General features: G+C 41.6%; 1 protein-coding gene across 5 annotated transcripts in view; it reads left to right on the top strand.

The window, feature by feature from the left end:
- Nucleotides 1-13,362, top strand: part of LOC108149959 (teneurin-a) — a 156,848-nt gene extending 143,486 nt beyond the window's left edge. For all 5 annotated transcript variants that reach the window (XM_017277876.2, XM_017277877.2, XM_017277875.2 and 2 more), the window contains one exon: nt 5,322-13,362. In XM_017277876.2, the coding sequence (XP_017133365.1) occupies nt 5,322-9,223 (3,902 nt within the window). In that variant the 3' untranslated portion in view covers nt 9,224-13,362. The remainder of the gene's footprint in view (nt 1-5,321) is intronic.
- The last annotated feature ends 8,198 nt before the right edge of the window (nt 13,363-21,560 follow it).

The raw sequence follows: 21,560 nt of genomic DNA, 5'->3' as shown, positions 1-21,560 counted from the left end.
GTCGGAAAAGTGGGTGGCGGGGGGTGAGGGGTTAAGGAAAAGAGCGAAACCAATTTCCGTTACAATTCGAACGAGGACAAATTAGGACCCACTCACACACACACACACACACATTCACTCAGGTAGCTGAAGAAACACAAAACAAAATGGCCGCCAATAAATTTGTTGAAAGGGCAGGAAAAGCAAAGGAAAATTTGGGGAAAAGGCAGAGAGAAAAAATAAACCAAAATCATACTTACTAAAAGGTTCTTTCTTAAATAATCTAAATTCCAAATGAAAATCATTAGCTATCATATTTTTATAAAATTAAAATTCTAATTTTAGAAGCATTTAACTATAAAAAAAATGTGTTATCTTTTTTTTTTGTTTGGATTTGTTTGTTGGATCAAACATAATTTAGTTCTCAATTTGTGCCAATAATTGTGACATTAACTTTTCTAAAACTATAAAAAAAAACATTAATTGAAATCACTCCCTACTTTCTATAAAATATTTCGCTCAAACAGTTTATTTCATAGCCAAAAGGCGTCTTGTAAATTTAGCATTAAAATGTCGATGGTGTTTTCCTCAGTGTAGACGTAGAGTATCCCTTGTAAAAGCCAAAGCTCAAAAAAGCAAGGAAGGTATAAATTTGAGTGCATTAGCAGAGCGTAATTTGATAAGACCAAAAACGTAATTAATAAATTTCCACAGAAGCTATGGAGACGAACACGACTCCCCGACAACGATGGACAAAAAGGGTGGATTTTTGGGCGGTCATTTTCGTATGTTTTCCTTTTTTTTTTCTATTTTTCTTTTTTGTTCTTGGACGGCGGATCATCAGCCGTCGTTGAAGAAGCCGGCAACTCGGCGCGCAAATTAATGAAAAGGCCAAACCGGGACAGTGTTGAAGCCGAAGCCGTGGAAAGCAAATCAATGGCTATAATTAATCAAGTTTTAGTCTGCGATGGTGGTGGTGAGGTGCTGTAATGGTGGTGGTGGTGATGGTGGTGGTTGTGCACACGTGTGAGTGATTGCTGTGTGAGTGTGAAAAGCGAAAAAGTGAAAATCAATCTTATTACCTACGCGGCATTGAATTGGCAAAACTTTTTCCACCCAAAAAATGCCCCTCCCTCCACCTCCATCCTCACAACATTAATCAGAGATATGTGTATGTGTGTGTGTGTGTGTGTGTGGGTGGGTGTGTATTTGAGTGTATTTGTGCGAGCAGACAAGACACATACAAATGTAGCTGCTGGCCAAGGAAACGTAAATAAGCTTCATTAGCAGCTCGCAAGCTTAAGTGGCCTTTTCCCGGCGCCAATGTGTGTGTGTGTGTGAAAAATTATTGCATTAATTGCCCTGCCAGGAAAAGAAGGACGACCTAAAAAAAAAATAAATAAATAAAATACAACGAAAAATATCGATGGAATCGCTGAGTGACAGGCTAAATGAGAAAGAACTGGGACAGTAAAACCAGTATTTATTAGGAAGTGTAAGCGGATCTTGATGAACTTAAAAACTAAACTAGCTTCTTCTAAGGGAAAAATTCACATAAAAAAGGGAACGAATTTTAAATTAGAACACTAAAAAACTAGCATTCATACTTTGTATATATTTATTAGTCTTCAAAGCTTTTTCTTAAATCTTGAACTTTAAAATTAAACCAGCTTCTACCAAAAGGACTGTGCTTAAAAAAAGGTTAGCCAAATTTAATTAGTTTTACTTGAAGAATTTAAATTGAAATGATTATATGGCTACACTTCAACGATATCGAGAAATCGCAAAGTCAAAGGCTCTCCATATTGTACACCAATGTATCCGTATATCCCTGCCCATTCCCATTCCCAATCCCCATCGATATCAATTTTGCCAGCGATTTGGACATATGCCAGCTGGCCATGACGACTGTTTAACGTTCAGGACAATTGCAGGACACCCTCGGATCTATGAGTGTGTGTGTAATGGGTGTGTGTACGCTAAGAAGGGGTGGGGGATTGTGGAGCAACAAACATTCGGCGACACAATGGCAACAACCCTTTGCACTCGGCACAAACAAGTTGTTCAGTTTATGGGGTCATTACCATTACATTACAGCTCGCCCACACACACACACACACACACTTACATATATGAGGGGTGGTTGGGAGGGAGAGAGGGGGCGGTAACCTCCAGCTGAGCGTCACACATTTATTGCATTGAAATTCGCTCAATCGCTGATCTGGAGCTCTGCCAATTCGAATGCCAATGCCCCAGCTTCAGTTCGAAAAACCAAACGTCTGCACTGCCAAAAAAAACATAATAGATGGACTGCAAAAAAAAATATATAAAAAAAATATATATATATATGTGCCAAGGAATATAATTAGAATATGTTCCGAATTTATAATTTAATATATCTATTAGAGCTTATTAAAACACATTGTTTAGTTTTGCAGAAAATTATTTGTAATTAGTTTTTAATAAATCTTATTAAATTAATTTATTACAATTTGGTAGGGAAAGGTCTTAAATTTACCTAAATCTTCAGTATTAATTGTGTTTGTGAATTGGCGATAGTGCTTTGTTTACTGTGTAATCAACGCGAACCCAAAACCAAAATGCTCCTCTAAAATGAGACCATAATGGCTTACGCTCCAACGGCAGAAGGTCACAGAGGAAGGGCGTTGAGGGGTTGAGTTTCCGAATAGTGGGTGGTCGGTCATGTGTCTCTTGGATCCTGGATTCTGAATCCTGAATCCTCAATCCTCAATCCTGAATCGTGGCTGCTGGGTCCTCGGGTAAATGAACTGTATCGCAATCAAATCAACACTGCCCGCACCGCAATAAGAATGAGCCACAATGTATTTAATATTTTTATTGTGATATGTGCAAATGCCAACTGGCAAATGCCAACTGGCAAATGGCACATAATTCGCAATCAGCGGTGAATTGTTGCATACAATAATTGTGTGGTATTAAGGTTTATGGTTGGTGGTCTACAACTGGGGTAGTTTTTGAACTTGGTTATTTTAGATATATTTTTACTTACAAGTTGACTAAATATGGCAATTCAAACTGTGCCACAAGGTATAAGGTTTAAAATAGTAAATATAGAATCTAGAAAATGTACTTTAAAGATCATAAATTACTTTTAAAAGTGTTTGTGACTCTAAGATATGTACTTCAATTAGTAATGACAGTGTTTTAACTTAGCAGACTGCTCTGTTGAATGTTTTCTGGCAATTTACTTAGAACTATAAAAGTTTAATGGTAAACATGTTTAAAAAATATTTTACCCTGTTTTCTATAGCATACATTCAGTTTAAAAGTAACAATAATCCATACTAATACTTTTTTAGCTAAGCAGACTTTCTTATGAACGTTTTCTGGCAACCCATTTGGAATTATAAAAGTCCCCATCCTTCAAGATTTAATTTGTTTAATGGTTAAAACATTGTTTACCCTATTTCGTGGTAGAAATGACATTCAAAAATAGTAGTTCGTAGTAGCTCACTTTTTGGGGCTGAGTGATGACCAGGTTTTGTGGCATTCATAGATGAATGTTGTTGTGCGCAATGATGTAAAGTTAATGTGCCCCAAAGCCCCCTCCGGCACTCTCCACTTAGTTTCTCATACAAAACGCTGTCATCATCGTCTTTTGTTGTTTTCCGTTTGCAATGCAAAGCCGTAGGAGAAAGGGGGTTGACTGGCTGCCTTGAGAAATGGGGGACGTGAGGCGGAAAGCAAGCAAATTTATGCAAATCCAAAGCGATTTTCAACACTAACTAAAATGAAACGCTTCACAGAGGAAACAGAAACAGAAAAAGGGAATGGGGGCGATGAGCAGTAGAAAATTGCACAAAAATACTTAAGACACTCGTTTGCAGATGGAACGAGAAATCGAGGGAGCGAGGGAACGAGGGAACTTACCTACGCCATTTTGTATTTGTGCATTTGCAGTGATTTAAAACCTAAAAAGGAGGGGGGGTGGCTTGAATAGTGGTGGGTGGTGGAAAATGCAGGAAAACTGCAATGGAGGGCAATGCAGAACAGTGAAAACAAACAGCTGCAGGAACTTGGCGTTTAGCTTAAGCAAATGATCAACAAAACCGATGGAAAAGCGACTTTGGGGTGGGGCGTTAAGGAAGTGCGAATAAATTTGATGACCAGTTAAAAGGAATTGTCCAAGGAGCTGCGAATGAATAAATGAGTCAATTATCTTGCCAAGGACAGCGAGTGTGCGACTTTTTTACGACGCCCAGAGCGTGGGCAAAAAGGTAATCAAATGCCAAGCAGATGCTCACCGAAGAACACTAAAAAAAAAACAAAAAAAAAGGGACAGCTTTTCCTGCCACCCATTAGGTAGTAAATAAAGTTGATAAGCCACGCTTGTATGCTGCACTCTATCAGGGTGTAAAAAAGTCACATTTTACCTCCAACTTAGTGTCTGTTTCAAGACATGACTTCCTTCGACAAGCATTAAAAATTAACTGGCTGCTTGAAACTATCAAAGGATACGTCTTTCTTCTCAAATAATTCGTGGCATATTAAAGGTTTTTATTAGCAGTCTTTTATAACAAGGCTTATTCGAGACATTGGTTATAGCTCTTTGGAAGTAGCATTTAGTGAATTACAGTTAAGTCCAAGTCATTGCTATTTTTAGTGCAGTGAATTGTTCTCAAACTTCAACCATCTAGCAATCTAGTTAACTTTAAAATGCAATTAAGTTACAGAGCCAGATTAGTCAAGTGTATGATAATAATTACGTTGATATTTATGCAATATTGAGGGCTATTCGAGTTAATTTGAAAAACATTTACCTTAAAATTACGCTTATTTAGGAAATTTTAAGTAGCTTTTTTAAAGCCTTTACCTTTAAGGTGAATTCAGCAGATTTTAAGTTAAGTCTAAACTATTTTATACTTATATCTTGAAATGTAATGAAATCGAGTAAAATTACGAATATAATTTATTACAGTTTATGATGATGAAAAACTTTAATAATTATAGAATCACATGTAGTGTTAAACCTTTCCCTAAATTGTTAAATGCACTGTAATTTCTGATATTAAGGGTTATTCGTGTTTATTTAATTAATTAAAAAAAAAAAAATTTTGACAAACTGGCCATCAGCTTTTGAAAAGGTTATAGCTTTATGTTGAAATCAATAAGTTATTTTTATTAACCCTCTGCTGAAGATTAATCATAAACCCCTTTAATTCAACCCAGAAATGTATTGAAATCGAGTTAAATTACAGATTTAATTTAATACGACCTATCACTTAAGTAACTATAGAATTCCAAATTGTTAAATGCCAAATCTAAGCCATATGCCCGTGTTCTCATGTGTTTCTTCGCAGGATCTCTGCACGTGCTGGCCCTGGAGCACTATTTGCCGTCGCACGACGAGAACGGCGAGTTCCACATCCCCTTCCCGCCCTCCAGCGAGATCTACGTGTTCAACCGGTACGGCCAGCATGTGGCCACCAAGGATTTGACCTCGGGCAAGACCCGCTACAGTTTCCTCTACTCGAAGAACACCAGCTTCGGCCGCCTGTCCACGGTGACGGATGCGTCGGGCAACAAGATTCAGTTCCTGCGCGACTACAGCAACGTGGTAAGTTCGATCGAGAACACACAGGACCACAAGTCAGAGATCCAGATCAACGGCATCGGGATCATGACCAAGCTGAGCGAGAAGGGTCGCCAGGAGATCGAGCTGGACTACGACAGCAACACGGGACTGCTCAACTCGCGCTCCTCGGGCGGCGAGACGTACATCTATCAGTACGATGAGTTTGGTCGCGTCACCGGCCTAATCCTGCCCAGCGGCGAGATAGTGCGCATCACCTCCCAGTTGGCGGCCAGCCAAGGTCTCACTGTCCGTGTCCATGCCTCCGTCGAGTCGCTCTTCTCGCGTGAACATCTTGCCGGCGATGCCAACGAACTGTTGGTCCTAGGCGGTGTCCAATCCACCCACTTGAAACGCGGCCAGGCGCACGCCGATGCCGAACTGAAGGCCAACAACACCCTAGTGATCCACGGCGACAATGGTGTCGTAGTGGAGGCCTCTGCCGTCGCCCGCCATCCCCTACTGGAGGCCGCCCTGCCCGTGGAGGCCGAAATGCTGGCCATGTGGTCACATCAGAGCGTCACCATGGGCGAGGGTCTGACTAATTCGATGTACTCGGTGTACAGTTTGGTCGGCGATGTGCGCAATCCCCAGCAGACACTGAACCGCGAACTCTGGGTCAATCAGTCGCGGGTGCTCGGCGTCGAGTTCGATCAGTACACCAATCGCGAGACCTTCTACGATGCCCGCCGCACGCCCATCCTCATTGTGGCGTACGATCAGTCCGGTCTGCCCAAGTCCTACTATCCCACCAACGGGCATCCGGTGAACATCACCTACGATCGCTTCAATCGCGTCGAGGGTTGGGCCTGGGGCCCCGCCGAACTCAAGTACAGCTACGACCGGCATGGACTGCTCTCGGAGATCACGTCGCAACAGGACGGCATTGTATCGTTCGTGTACAACGACTGGAATTTGGTATCCGAGATCGGTTTGGCCAGCCAGCGCAAGTTTGTGCTGCAGTACGACGATGCCGGTGGACTGCGGCACGTGGTCCTGCCCTCGGGCACACGGCACAGCTTCAGCATGCAGACCTCCATTGGCTTCATCCGGTGCACCTACACGCCGCCGGGCAGCACCAGGGCCTACCTGCAGCACTACAGCCATGCGGGCGCCCTGCTCCAGACCATTTTGCCGGGCGACGGGGCACGCATCGTCTATCGCTACAATGCCGCCGGTCAGCTGACCGAGGTGGTGCACGGCGACGGTCGCAGTGAGTTCCAGTACAACGAGGCCACCGGTATGCCCAGCACAGTGTCGCACACGGAACGGGAGCTGGAGTACCGCTGGGACTTTGAGTATGCCGCCGGTCTGCTGGCCGAAGAGCGCATCGACTATGTGGCCAAGACGGGCCTGAGCAATGCCAAGTTTAGCTACGAGTATGACTCACAGTTGCGTGTGGTGGCCCTCCAGGGACGGATCGGTGGTCAGAGTTTGCCCACGCAGGCTTTTGCCTACGATGGCCGCACCGGTCGACCCAGTTTGATTGGCCAATTCCGGTTCACGCAGCCGGCGCTCAATCAGACGCAACTGCACGATGGCACGGCCAGCTTTACGCGCACCGTCGACGGTCGCTTCCAGACGCAACGCATGGCCCTGGCCATCCATCGGCTGGAGGTGTTCCGCATGGAGTTCTCGTACGGCGTCCACGGACGCATTGCGCAGACGCGTACATACACGCGCAACATGGCGGTGAACAGCTACACGAACGTGAAGAACTACACGTGGGACTGCGACGGGCAGCTGGTGGGCGTGGAGGCGCAGGAGCCGTGGGGTTTCCGCTACGACGACAATGGCAATCTGCTGTCGCTGACGTATCGGGGCAATACCATACCGATGGAGTACAATGGCCAGGATCGGATCGTGAAGTTCGGCGAGGGGCAGTACAAGTACGATGCCCGCGGACTGGTGGCCCAGAATGCACGCGAGGAGCGCTTCCACTACAACACACAGGGTCTGCTGGTGAGGGCCTCGAAGCGGGGACGCTTCGATGTGCGCTACTACTATGATCACCTGAAGCGGCTGACCACGCGCAAGGACAACTTTGGGAATGTGACGCAGTTCTTCTACACCAACCAGCGGCGGCCGTACGAGGTTAGCCAGATCTATTCGCCGCGTGACGGCAAACTGATGTCGCTGACGTACGACGATGTGGGCCATCTGATCTATGCCCAGGTGTACCGGCACAAGTACTACGTGGCCACGGACCAGAGCGGCACTCCGCTGATGCTCTTCAATCAATACGGCGAGGGCATACGCGAGATCATGCGTTCACCCTTTGGCCACATTGTGTACGATTCGAATCCGTACTTGTACCTGCCCATTGACTTTTGTGGCGGCATTCTGGATCAGGTGACGACGCTGGTGCACATGGGCGACGGTCGGGTGTACGATCCCCTCATCGGACAGTGGATGTCGCCGGACTGGCAGCGTGTGGCGGAGCGGATCATAACGCCCACGCGGTTGCATTTGTATCGCTTCAATGGCAACGATCCCATCAATGTGGGCCATGAGCGTCAGTATCCGCAGGACTTTGCCGCCTGGATGCGCACGCTGGGCTACAATGTGGGCAATCTGGTGCCCCAGTTGGCCCGCGATCTGTGGCAGCCGCCAGCGCTGTGGGGTCGTCCCCCGGCCAATCCGGTGGCCAATCCGGTGGCCCTCAATCTGCGACGGCCCTTCGATAATATACCCACGATGGCGGTGGAGAGCGGCTTCCTGGCGCACCTCAATGTGCGCCGAATGTCCGACTTTGAGCAGCTGTCCGCTCCGCCGCGGTCTGCCCTCAAGTGCGATGTGATGGATCCATCGCCCAAGACCATTGGATCGGACACGGAGCCACCGTTCGGCAAGGGCATCGTGGTATCGCGCACCGCCGACGGACAGGCCATCGTGTCCAGTGTGCCGGCGGCCAATGCCATTTACCGCGACGTCTACACCAGCGTCTTCAATCGCTCCAAGCTGCTGCCCTTCACCTTTGTGGTGCACAATGCCCAGCAGGACTCGTTCTTCTTTGTGAAGGAGGACGCCTGGCGGGCCACCGAGGATCGCCAGCAGCTGAAGCGGCTGCAGGGTCAAGTGAACACCACCTTCCATGAGATCACGCGCGAGGCGACAGTGGGAGTGGGAGCAGGATCAGGAGGATCAGGAGGAGGAGGAGGATCTTCTGCGACCTCATCATCATCATCAGCAGCATCATCATCTAGCTCGTCGGCAAACACGGGCAACTATCTGGATGTGAAGATTCATGGAGCACATGCCATCATCAATCTGCGCTACGGCACCACGGTGGCCAAGGAGCAGCAGCGACTGATGCACCATGCCAAGCTGACGGCGGTGCGGAAGGCGTGGCACCGCGAAAAGGAGGCGCTGCGCAGCGGTCTGACCACCGCGCTCGAGTGGAGCCAGCAGGAGACCGAGGAGATACTCAAGCAGAGCTATGCCAACAACTACGAGGGTGAGTACATCCACGACGTGGCCCTCTATCCGGAGCTGGCGGAGGATCCCTACAACATCAAGTTCGTGAAGAAGAAGGGCGCCACCGGCGGTGCAGCGGGCGTGGCCAATTCGCGACGGCGTCGCCGCCGATCCACCGATCCTCTCCAGGCAGAGGAAGTCGTCGACTGTTAGCTCAACGGAGGATCAGGAACCAGAGCAACCAGAGCAGCTGGAGGAAACCCCAAAAAACCAGCCACTAAAACGCAAGGAACGTCGTAAAACCGAAGAACAGGAGACATAATTATTTATATTTATACATATATATATATATAAACATATATATATATATATATATATATATATATATATATATTTATAGTACATAAATCTATGTTATTGAACCAGTTTTTTGATGTCAAGGAACATTATATATACATATACATAAAATATTTTTTTTTTATTGTTAGCCACTAGAGAAAAGTAATTGCAAAAGTAATGAAATTTAAGAAAACTAAGCAAGCGACATGCCCACATAATCCCATGTAGCATGCATGTGCGTTTATATGTGTGTGTGTGTGACGTCAGCAAAGCCGCAGATACAGATACATTTACAGATAAAGATACAGATACAGCCACGAATATAGAAGCAGTTATAGATATACAGATATATATAAATATATAAATATAAATATAAATAAATAAATATATAAAGAATAGCATAGTGTAGTAGTCATACCCTGCATACAAGACATATGTACATGCATACTCACCACAATAAGGGGGGAGCAAAAAAAAGAAAAGGAAATGGGAAATGGGAAATTCATTATTGGGGGGCTGGGGTGTATCTTTTTTTCGTGGTACTCGAGCTTTTTGAGACTGGCATAGTTTTAAACATGAACAAAGTAAACGGCGACTGACCGACGGACCTTCGAGAGCTGATCCCGCAGATCTTCCCTTGCCAAAAAAAAACAATTCCAGCCAACCAATGTACATACAAAAAAAAAAAAAAAACAAAACGAGAGCGGTGGTGGTGGAAATTGGGAAAAGCGGAAACGGAAGTGGAAATTCAGGGGACAGCCCAGACCAAAATACAACCACACATACACACACACTTCGACAGACTAAACTACACTAGGCAACCGGGTTTTGGGGTTGTGGGAGATTTTTGCTTAGCGAAAGCTTTCTCTCATTTGCTTTGCACAGTGTCAGCTTCGAAAACAAAAACAGAACAACATAATTATAGGGATAAAACAAAAAAAAATGTAGCTGCTAGGCAAGGTGTTTTTTTTTTTTTTATTAAATAATATATAAATGGATATACGTTAAGTATAGAACACACACACACACACACATATTTATAGAGAGAAACCTATAGCTGTAATGTCCTGATAGATAAGTTTAAGTTTTGTCCTACTTAATTAATTAATTTATTCAATATTATTGTTCATATATGGCCGAGGCAAGGGCAACACATCCACAATCCAAAAAGAGAAAAGAAAACAGAAAATGAGAAAAAAAAATAGAAATCGAACTAATTGTAATGATAAATATTAACGCTATTATTGTGTGGAATGTAAAATGTGAAATGTTTTGTTATTATTTGTAAGTCTGCTTTTCTCGAAACTCAGCTCAATGCGGCCCAAATAAATTCACAACCATAAAACGAATCGAACTAAATAAAGCTTAAAAACAGTATTAAAAAAAAAAAAACGAAAAACAAACACAAACACGAAATAGATATATGATTTCAGCATGGAACCCTGATCGAGATCGTTGAGCTTTCCGTCCAATTTGATTGAGATTGAGAGGGATCCAAAAAGATATTAGATGCCAATTAAAGTAGAATTTGAACGGATGATTTCCGCCCAATTTGCTTCGCTTGAGAATCGCCCACATTTTGCAGCTCGAGTTTCCCTTGTTTTCCATGAATTGGTGCTTATCGAATTTATTGCCACAACTGTATGTGTAGCTATATAGTTGAATAATCGCGTGTGTTGCTCCGTTTCCTTGCCTCCTAGAACGTAAGCGCAGAATTGCTAATAAAAAAAAAACCCCTGTAGAAAAGGAAAACAAAAGATTGCTGAATTAGTTGCGAACGAGCAAGAAAACGAAATTTTATAAAAATTACCAACTCGAAACCCAGACCACAAAACGAGGCCAAAACGATCGATCAGTTGGGCTAGAAGGGAGCAGGTGGAGCCAGAAAAGTAGAACGCAGCTTAGAGCAGAATGAGTGTCCGTATGAGTGTCCGCTTAAGAGAGAGAATGCCGGATCAATGTCCGTACAAGTGTACGGATCCCCTTTGGGATCGAGTGTCCGGAAGGATGTCCGAATAACGAAAAGAGAGAGGGTCCGTTCAAGGCAGAGAATATACGGACAAGTGTCCGCTTAAGAGAGCAATGGTGTCCGCTTAAGAGAGAGAAAGGGTGTCCGCGTGCGTGCGAAAGCGTTATATCAAAATATAAGAAAAGGAAATCGGAGTCTCGTCTCACGATATTTGCCGGAGTATCTGTGTATATATATTAAGGCTAATCAAGGTAAACTAGTGTTATATCGTATATGGCACCGTGCATCGTAATCTCTAGTTATAAAAACAAAACAAAATAAAAACATAGAGGCCCACACACAAAAGTGTGTGCAATTTTTTTGGCTTTTTTTTTTCTCCATCGTTGTCGCGCCTAATTAGATGTAAAATAAACAAGACAAACTATCGGATAAATGGCATATATATTATATATGTAATATGTATAGGAGTCTATGTGTTAGATGTACGTGTGCGGGGTACCACTGTACTTTCCGCTCGAATTTCTCCCATCTGGTTTTCGATTCGTTTCCATTTCCGTTTCGTTGATTGGCAAACCAAAACAATTCGAAAAAGAGCAGGAGTCAGTTACCTATTAGAATTTGGCAAGCATAAAGAGCAAAACAAGCAACAAAAAACACGAAATGAAATTGCTTCAAAAGCAAACAAAAAAAAGATAAACAAATGGCACACTAAAATTAATATTATGAATTAGAGCGAACTATGAAATGGCTTGAGAACGAAGAAACCGAAATAAAATAAAGTAAAAGTAAAATAAAACAAGAACAGCAGACGCAGCAACAAATATTTATGTGTACATAACTGAAAACCAAGTATTTTAGGATATTTATGTTAGAGCTACACGAACTCCAACTTAAACCGATGGAGTCACTTACAACTAAACCTAAAATTAAACCTAAAACTAATGCTAAAGTCGAAGGGCAAAAATGAGGAGAGCGCAGAAGAAGAAATACTTAGCAAATAAAGAAACAGGGAAACAATTGAGATAAATTAACATTTAAACGTTTTGCACACCACAAACAAAATAAACAAGCTAAACAACAACTAGAACAGAACACTCACACAAATACAGATACATTTACAGATACACACCCACACACACCCACACACACCCACAGCCACAGAAATTCAGATACATATACAGATGCACTCGACAACAGCAAAGCAAACAACAAAATTTAGCAACAACAAGAATTTATGAGATATAATAAACAAATAAACAAAATAATATAAACAAACCAACCAAAAGGCAGCGACGCAACAAGAAAAGTTGAAATACTTATTATAAACAAATAAAACGCAAAGGAGAACAAATTATATTTATTAGACAAAATAGCAGAGAAGAGGAATCTGTAGTATATCGAACTATGTAATTCACAAATAGTAAATAAACCGAGGCAAACCAAGAAAACCTAAGGAATATTGTAGGGCAAATTTAACTAAACTAAAGTCGAACATAAAACACCCCAACTTTTTTTTGTCTGTGTAAGCTTAGTGGAGAATTCAAGGGCCGGCGGGGAGGGGGCGGAAAATCGGAAAATCCCCTTCACAAACCCCCCCACCCCGCAATTGGCAATGCAAACGATAAACGATAACCCCCCATTCATCACCTAGATCCCCCTAGGCATATGCATATATCTATCGGTAAATGAACAATTATATATGGCATTATATTACCACAGCAGAACAGTAAAATAAAATGACATAAAATAAAAATAATTACGATAATTATTGCAATAATGATAATGATATACCATATATGTAATGATTTCAACGCGAAACCAGAATATTTTAAGCGTATTAAGTTGAACTATATTATATATGAAAATATATATATATATATATATAAATGGAAAAAACAAAACAAAAACAATGCGACAAGCGATAAAAATAAACCAAAACAAAAAAGAAAACCACACACAACACAACTTCTGAGGATATCAAGGGTCTAAGAATAAATAAAAACTAATGAATTAATTAAAAATAAATAAATGAATATGAAAACTAAATGTGAAGCAATACCCCTGTGTTTTTATTGATTCGTTTTCAGCAATTGGTGGGTCTTCCAGATGTTAAGTACTGAATCCTTAAGTACCAGCACTTTATTCTATAGACGGCCATCGATAATTGGAATTGAAAAATTAATTATTATAAATCATCTAAGGTTGGAATATCATACATCAATGAACTCGTCATGATGTACTCCCTTTTCATAATAAGAGACAAAATTAATTTTCCTAAACCGACTGTAGAAGGATAGTATTGGTCGCCAGCTGTACAAAACAGCCATTCTAATGGCTATACGTCTAATTTTGCCTAAGTTACAACAAAAGGACTTTTTTGGGCTTTTGTTTTTTAACAAGTTTTTAAAAACACAAAATAAAAACACCTAAAAAATCAGTTTTTCCATTAAAACGCTGAAAAGTAATGGTCAAAAGATGGAATGTCATAAAAAAATTATGTTTTTCGAAAAAGTTAATGAAATTTTTTTGTCCAATTTTGACTTTTTTGACGTACCCTGGAAACGTGATCAAGGCAGCAGTGGGTGCCTGAGAGTCGAGTCTTTGTCACCCAAGAAAGTTAAGCCCCCGAAATGCATACATAATAATCATCTTAGTTGGTGTTGCTGCCGTGCTGTTGCTGTTGCTGTTGCTGTTGCTGCTGCTGATGTTGCTGCTGTCTTGGCCAGAGCGTTGACACACATGCATGCCAAATGAGTTCGAAGCTCGGCATTTGGCAAAAGATTTGGCCAGGACCCCGACGCCAGAGCCAGCTGCACTAGATTTGAGTGAAATGTTGCTACTTCTGGTCTGGTTTCTGGGGGCTGTAACTGCTACTGCCAGTGGCGGAGCTGGTGAGCTGGTGAGTCGGTGAGTCGGTGCCGGTGCATCTGCATCTGCATTTGCAGCTGCAGTTAAATATTCAAATTTATACAAAGCATCTTCAGGTGCTCGTTGAGCAGTTGTGTGTTGCCTGTTTACCAACTACAAACTATGTGTCAACAGCGGCTCAGGCCGAGACAGATGAAGAAAGCATCCACTTCCTGCACAACCCCACCATCCCACCCTATCGCCCAAAAACCCCATTTTCCTCGAGGCTGCTGCATTATTTATCCCCAGAAAGGGGCGGCGGTGGTCGGAGGGCGGAGGGCGGGGCACTCACCTTAGCCGGGTCGAGGCTGCTCTCCAATTTCTGCATTTCAATTACAGACTCGCAGGCACCCTCCGTCATCGTCATCGTCATCATCGTCGTCATCATCTAGGCATCATCAGTATGCACCTCCGCCTCAAGAGCTGTTTTCTAGCCTAGACCTGACACCCAGCCAAAGCCAAAAGGGACGGAAAAGGGTAGGAAATAGAGGGGAAAAGGGGGAGGAAAAAGGGAAAAAAGGGGAAAAAAGCAGGGAGCCGGCGTCAAAGAAGTGCCAAAAGTCAGAGTCCCACAGCAGTTTCGATCCGGAATGTTAATATGCCAAAACAAATACGGTAGCCAGTGTCAGAAGGGACGACTTTCCTGATACCTAATACTCAAAGTTAGCGGCTGCTTCTAGGGAACTCTTTCACTTTGTCAAAATATATATTATAAATAACACTTTTAACCAATCAAGACCCATAAGTGAATAGATAAATAAGTAAGTAATAATATTTTTTAATCTTTAATTGTATTAAAAAATTAAAAAAAAATATATGAAAGATACTTCCTTTTTAATAACAAAGCTGGCTTTCCTCAAAATAGTTATAATAGGCGGGCTAAATTAATTGAAAATTCAATTATTATTAACAATTCTTATATAAATAAAAGTTCTCCAAAGTTGTAAACTGGATATATATACTGATTTATTTTTATTTACTTATTCATTTCTACTCCAACTACAAGATTGTTTTATAATTAGGATACTAGTCTTAAACTGATTTTCTAGAACATTTCCAATCATTCCTTTAGAATTTATCCCAAATCCAAGTCCAAAGTAACTCAAGGGAAGATTTTGAGTATATGGGGTGTCAAGTGCACCCATTCGGTTGGAATAAACTGACTGCATAATTATCTACGGCCCTGAACGGAATGTATCTGTCAGTTGCAGGCGCGTATTTCGTTTATATAAATGCACCTGGGCAGGCCTTATAATTATGATTACTAGTGCTTTCTCATATTCGACGGAGGTTTCTGCTCTAATGAGGCATCAGCTTATTAATTTGTTTTCGTCTCAGAAGTTACAAATGTTCCAAGGTTCCGAACTAGAATTAAAGGAAGTGGTAATCGGCTTAAGGAAATGTGCTTGGCAAGGGTTTAAAGGTAGTCGGAGGATTTGTTCCAGCAGAAGTGAAAATAAAGTCCCGAAAGCCAATAAGTGGCTTCTTTAGATCTGAAAGGAGTGGACCAAGACCGAGGGCAGTTGGCAGAAATATACAAATCTGAGGTGGATGAAAACGAAGTATGTTTATTAAGTGACAAGCTCTTTTTTTGTACTAACAGTGTTTTTACAAAATTTCATATTGTTATCTAAAATTGTCTTTCTATTGATATTTCTTTCCAGTTAAAAACCTTTTACAATGTTATCCGAATTTAACAATAGTGTGAAAAATAAATTTTATTTCCCCTTTTTTTTCTTTCTTACATGTGATATTGTAAAACAAATCTTTAAAACAGTAAACTAAAGTGTAGAAATATATATTCTTTTTGCAAACTGTTTCACCTTCCTAATTGCAATGGTTTTTATTTATAAATCGAAGTCAAAGAATTTTGTAGTAAAAATGCATTTGCTCACAACTATTTGTTATACATTTTAATATAACGAAAAATAACTCAAGCAATGACAACTCATATGCAAAGTTTGCAATGCAAATATGAAATATTTGTGTTTCGTTTTCATTTTCTTTGTGAACTGAAATAAATCAAGAGAGGTAAAATGAATAACTGGCATATTTTCTTTGAATCATCGCTTACAAAGGAGCTGGCCAAAAAAGTAAGACAACCACACTTGTCAAAGGACCTCGTTCTAATTGTCGCTGTGTGTGGGTGTGTGTGTATGTGTGTGTGTATGTGTGCGTGTATGTGTGTGTGTTTGGAGGTATTTGACAGCAATGGGCACGGACTGGGGTACTGGCATTTAAAAGGCAAGGAATTCGCAGGCGAGCGATGTGAAAACAAAGGGAAAATGTCAACTATTTTGAGAGTCGTCTTTGATGCGGCAGCGGGACTTCAAAAAGATGCACTGTCAACACACACACACGCACGCACACACAAAGTGTGCCGGCCACATTATTAACTCGGCAGAATGAACTCCTGGGCGTGTCGTCCAGAGATTACGGTTGGGGAGGGGTGACAGACTCATGAGCCATGGCAAACTTTAGCATATTTGTTAAATACTTTAATTAATAATTTAGAGCAGGAGCAGGGTGGCTGGGGTGGTCGGGAGTCCTCAGAACAAACAGAGGATTCCCCGAGCCCAGAACCCAGCACCCAGCACCCAAAACCCAGAAGTTGAGCAAACAACTAACAAAAGATCAAGGATTATGCGTGCTCATTCCATGGCCATGTGTGTGTGTGTGAGTGTGTGTATTTTCCGGTTGCGGTGTGGGAGGGAGGAAAGCGCTCCTAGGACTCCGGTCTGTAATAAAAAGAAAACAAAGAAGATTAGACTAAACGGAGCGGAGGCCAAGAAGAAGACGGCTTGATGAGTTTAATTATTTGAATGCTTCAGCTCACACACACACACACACACACACACATACTCACACACAAAGTGGTTCGTGGAGAGGGGCGTGCGGAAAGGGGTGTGCGGAAAAGGGGCGGGGAAAAAGCCAAGGGCGCGCCAGCCAAACAAAAGGCAGATGCTTTTGTCACATGCACACGACCTCAACTTTTCCAAGGCCCAGATGCCACAGCCTCCCAGTCATATTACCACCCACTTAACCACCCACCTGGCATGCTCACCTATTTGCAGGAAGCCCCTCTCTCCACCCACGAGAATCCTTTCCTAGACCAAGAATCCAAGGCTCTTGAGAATGCGAACTGCAAATCTGGTCAAAGCGTTGTCCTCTCTTGAAGAAAGTCGCCAAGATTCCTTGCTGAAATTATTTAGTTAACAGGAAAAAAGTGGGAAAAAAATATACACCAACAGATATACCAAAAACACCTCGCAAAATTCTATTTCTCAAGTCAGATGCTTAGTTAAGTGCTTTTGTATATATTTTTAAGAAGTAGCATTATTCAATCGATTTAAATTAATGACTTATAATTACATATCGCTACATAAAAAAACGTGTTAATGTAAAGTGCTTAAAACAACACTGCCAAAAGTCTAAGAAAATCAAACAATGTTTTGATTTTTCTATCAAAACCCTGGGAAACAATGGTCAAGTTTAGGATTATTAATTTTCACAGCCAAAAAATTGTATTTCGGTCCAATGGAAATAAAGAAGAGAAAATTAAATTTATCAAACCGCCGAAAATCGATAGTTTAGATAGTTAAAATCAGTCTCTTTTTAGGCGGTTCCTTTTTTTGTCTTTGTTATAAGAAAAAAACGCATAAAGAATGTTATTTTGGTTGCCAATTTCAATTACAAATTAAACTGGAATAAAAATAATGATTAGTTCAACTAATGTAATGTAGTGTGAAAATCCTAATAAACTTAAACTAATTTCATACTCATTTTCACCTGACTTTTAATAACATCTTGGTCTTGGGTCGCCCATGGCGTATACTTGATATATTGATGGATGCTCTAAGCTTACAACACCTGAATTAAAACAAGAAATAATGTTTCATTAGGTGAGTACAATTACAATTCCCTTTCTTTGTGGCTGATCAAGCCAGAATGTTTGAGATCGAAAGCGGTTTAAAGTGCAGCCTCAATTAGCGTTTGCCTGTCGGACGCTTCTGACCAAGTCGGGTAATGGATGGAATGGACCCGGACCTCCACTTCCCCTCAGCCCCCGCTGTTAGCCTTCCTCGTGGGAGTGCATTCAAAGTGATGCTCTGTTCTGTTTTCAATTTGGTTACATTCTCCATTTACACGGCAGCCCCTTTTTCGGAGAGGTGGGTTCTGCCCTGGCAGGACCTGCAGTCCTTTCTACCCCCCCTACACCTCCCCCGCCACCTTCCGCCGGCCACCACTCTATTCAAATGAATCCCCATTTGGCTTCCACTTGACAATGGCAGCGTGCTCCCTTCCGCCCTTCTCCTTTCGCCTTTCTCCGAGGAGTGTGTGTGTGTGTGTGTGTGTGAGTGTGAGTCAGTGAACTTAATTTGGTCACACACAATTGATTCTTTTTACAGGTGCTGGCAAACGGGCCACCACCCACAGACAGACAGAGACACCCACACACACACACACACACATGCAGACTGCCATTGTTGCAGCTGCACTGGGAGAAAATAGTCGGAAGACCTTTCCTGCCAAATTGTGCCAATATGTGGTGTTTCCTAGCATCTTTCATAATTAAAATGTTTTAAAATTTTAATTCATACTTTAGTTACATCCCATAGCGTGAATAACATATTAAAAATGGATCAACATTATGACTTTTTGGACTATCTATATCATTCCTTGATTTATCTCTATCTTAAGCTTACAAAATTCAAATTAAACCAGAATTTATAGACGGGATGCCTAATTATTCCATTATTCTACTATTAATTTTAATAATATTAGTATTTATTTATTAATTTTCATATTTTTAAAAGCACCTGTAATATATAATTAAAAACAATTCAGTTGGAAATGCTGAAATAAATTTTTTGTTTTAAAAAGCTTTATAACTTTATTTATAAACACAGAAATTGTGGTAAAACATTGGAACAAGTAATTAACTTAATTGCCAAAAGAAAACAATAGAAAAAAAACTGTTCAGAAATCACCTTGCTTACCAATTTTTGTTTGCAAATTGTTCGACACCTACAATTCTCACAGTGCAGGAATAGGTAAAACGGTGAATAGTGGTAGACGTGGGAGGAACTAGGAGACCAGGAGGAGCTGGAAACTGGAGCCAGTGACGACATGTTTGCTGCCTTGTGCAAAACTCGTTTTGTAATTTGTGGCTGAAACAATGCAATTAAGTTGACATTAAGTGAAGTTCGCCCCAGCTGCCTGCTGGCTGCTGGCTCCTGGATCCAGGATGCAGTCTCCTGGCTTTCGGACCACCTTGGAGGTCACCGCGTCCACTCCGCATCCAGTGCATGTCATTCTATCTGGGTCCCAACAAAAGCCCTCATCCCATCCCATTCCATCCCATCCCATCCCTTCCCATAAATGCCTGCAGTGGTAATGGGATCTAAAAGGGCACTTTGGCCGGGGGCAGTCATTTTGCCAGCATCGGGGTCACCACTCAGCTGGTGACCAAGCCGGAACCATGACCTAAGATTCAGGTTATTAATGCTCTAGCAGCGTTAGTCACCATTGTTTTATAAAAGACTTTCGGAATGTTTATTTGAGTAATAAGTTTGAATTTATATTTATGCAATTTTGGCACTAGATTATTGATGCTCTAAATGGTTTATTTACCATTACTTAATGAAAATTCAAATAAAGTTTAATAATTCTTTTAAATTGAAATATGCTTCATGTTAATGGTAATTTAACATTATTTTATAAAAGATAAAGATAATATAAAATACCATTTTTTAATTTAATATAAAATCGTTAAGTATTCTTGTAAACTATTATATGATTGAAGCTAAAGGGTTAACGGTTAATTATATAAAAGACTTTCAAAATGTTTCTTTGATAAACCTTTTTAAGATATTCTTAAAAGCTAAAAGCAGCGTTCTTATTTTTGTTATGAAAGATAAAATCATTAATTTGTCTTTTAAACTAATAATTGGTTTTTTAAATTTCTGCATTTTCGCCGAAACTTTATGGAGGTATCACTGGTAAGCATATTAATTGGTGACCAAACAGATTTTGGTCGGATAAATGGCAGATTTACACATATGGGGGACTCTCCAGCCATTCTGCGCCACGCTGAAATGGCAATCCAATTTCAGTTGCTGCCGTTTTGGCGAAACTTTCGAGTGATGCGATTATCCTGCGAGTGCTGCATTCGAACTGCGGTTGTCCTGGGTCCGTTTCATGTCCTGAAGCAGGAGCAGGAGCAGAATGGAAGATGTAGGATGCAGGATCTGGCTCTAGGGCAGCCGGGAAAATGGTAAAAGTGGGGGCAAACGTCAAATGCGATGAGCAGTGAACATATTCGCCCAGAGCCGCAGTCAAGTGGAGAATTACTGAAATTAATTTTGAAACATGTTCGCAACTTTAATGAGATTTGCGAGTGTGTGTGTGTGTGTGTGTTTCGCACTGCCAGTGTGTGAGTACATAAGTGCGAGTGTGCGAGTGTGCGAGTGTGTGTGCGTGCTCGTGTATTCTGCGGCTTTAGTGGGTTAAGCGGCTTATGTTGTTGCTAAGTGGCAAAAGAGCAAACCACCGAATGGTAAAAAGCATAATTAGTTGCATGCAACATCATGGCCACTGACACACACAAGCCACGCCCCCTTTCTCGCCGCCCCTGCCAAAGGGAATGGGACTTTCCCGGAAACCCATTAAAGCTGAAAGCTGAAAATTGTATTGTGCAGCCTTTCCAGCTCATTTCATTACTTTCTTCCCCGAATTGCGGTCGAAGATTATTTTCACTGGTAGGCATTTCTGAAAATATTCCACAAAATTTACACCAAATATGTACCTAGTCATAATTGTAATCTATTATATATTATATTATATTATATTGTTTGTTGGCAAAGGAATTAAAGTATTTACAAATTTGTGAATTTATTGTCGAATTAAAGTATTTGGTCGTTTCGAAATAGTTTATTAGTGTTATTTATTAATTTGTTGATAAAGATAAATGAAACAAAGACTAAGTTTCTAAGACGCAGTAATGAGTGGAATGTTTATACTTCTGACCTCTATAATTTCCCCAATCAGGTAATTAATCAATGACCTGAGTTATTCAGCAAAACCCATGACTTGTCATTAGGCTAAATGATTTTGTAAATTTTTCGTTAGACGAGGACAAATTAATTTCATTTGGGAGCTGTCTAAGTGATTACCTCGGAATATCCGTTCTGGCGTGTGTGTTCGATATTGTTTTTCTTTAGCCGACCAAAGGACCTTCATCTCCCCATCGTGAAAATGCCCCTGAAAATGACTCACTTCAGAGTTGTTTGTCACTGGACTGCCAAAGTATTTCGGGGAAAACCAGAGGGGGGA

This window comes from Drosophila elegans, unplaced genomic scaffold (assembly GCF_018152505.1).
Source record: "Drosophila elegans isolate 14027-0461.03 unplaced genomic scaffold, ASM1815250v1 contig_149, whole genome shotgun sequence".
Lineage (NCBI taxonomy): Eukaryota > Metazoa > Arthropoda > Insecta > Diptera > Drosophilidae > Drosophila > Drosophila elegans.
This window is presented reverse-complemented; position numbering and strand designations above follow the sequence as displayed.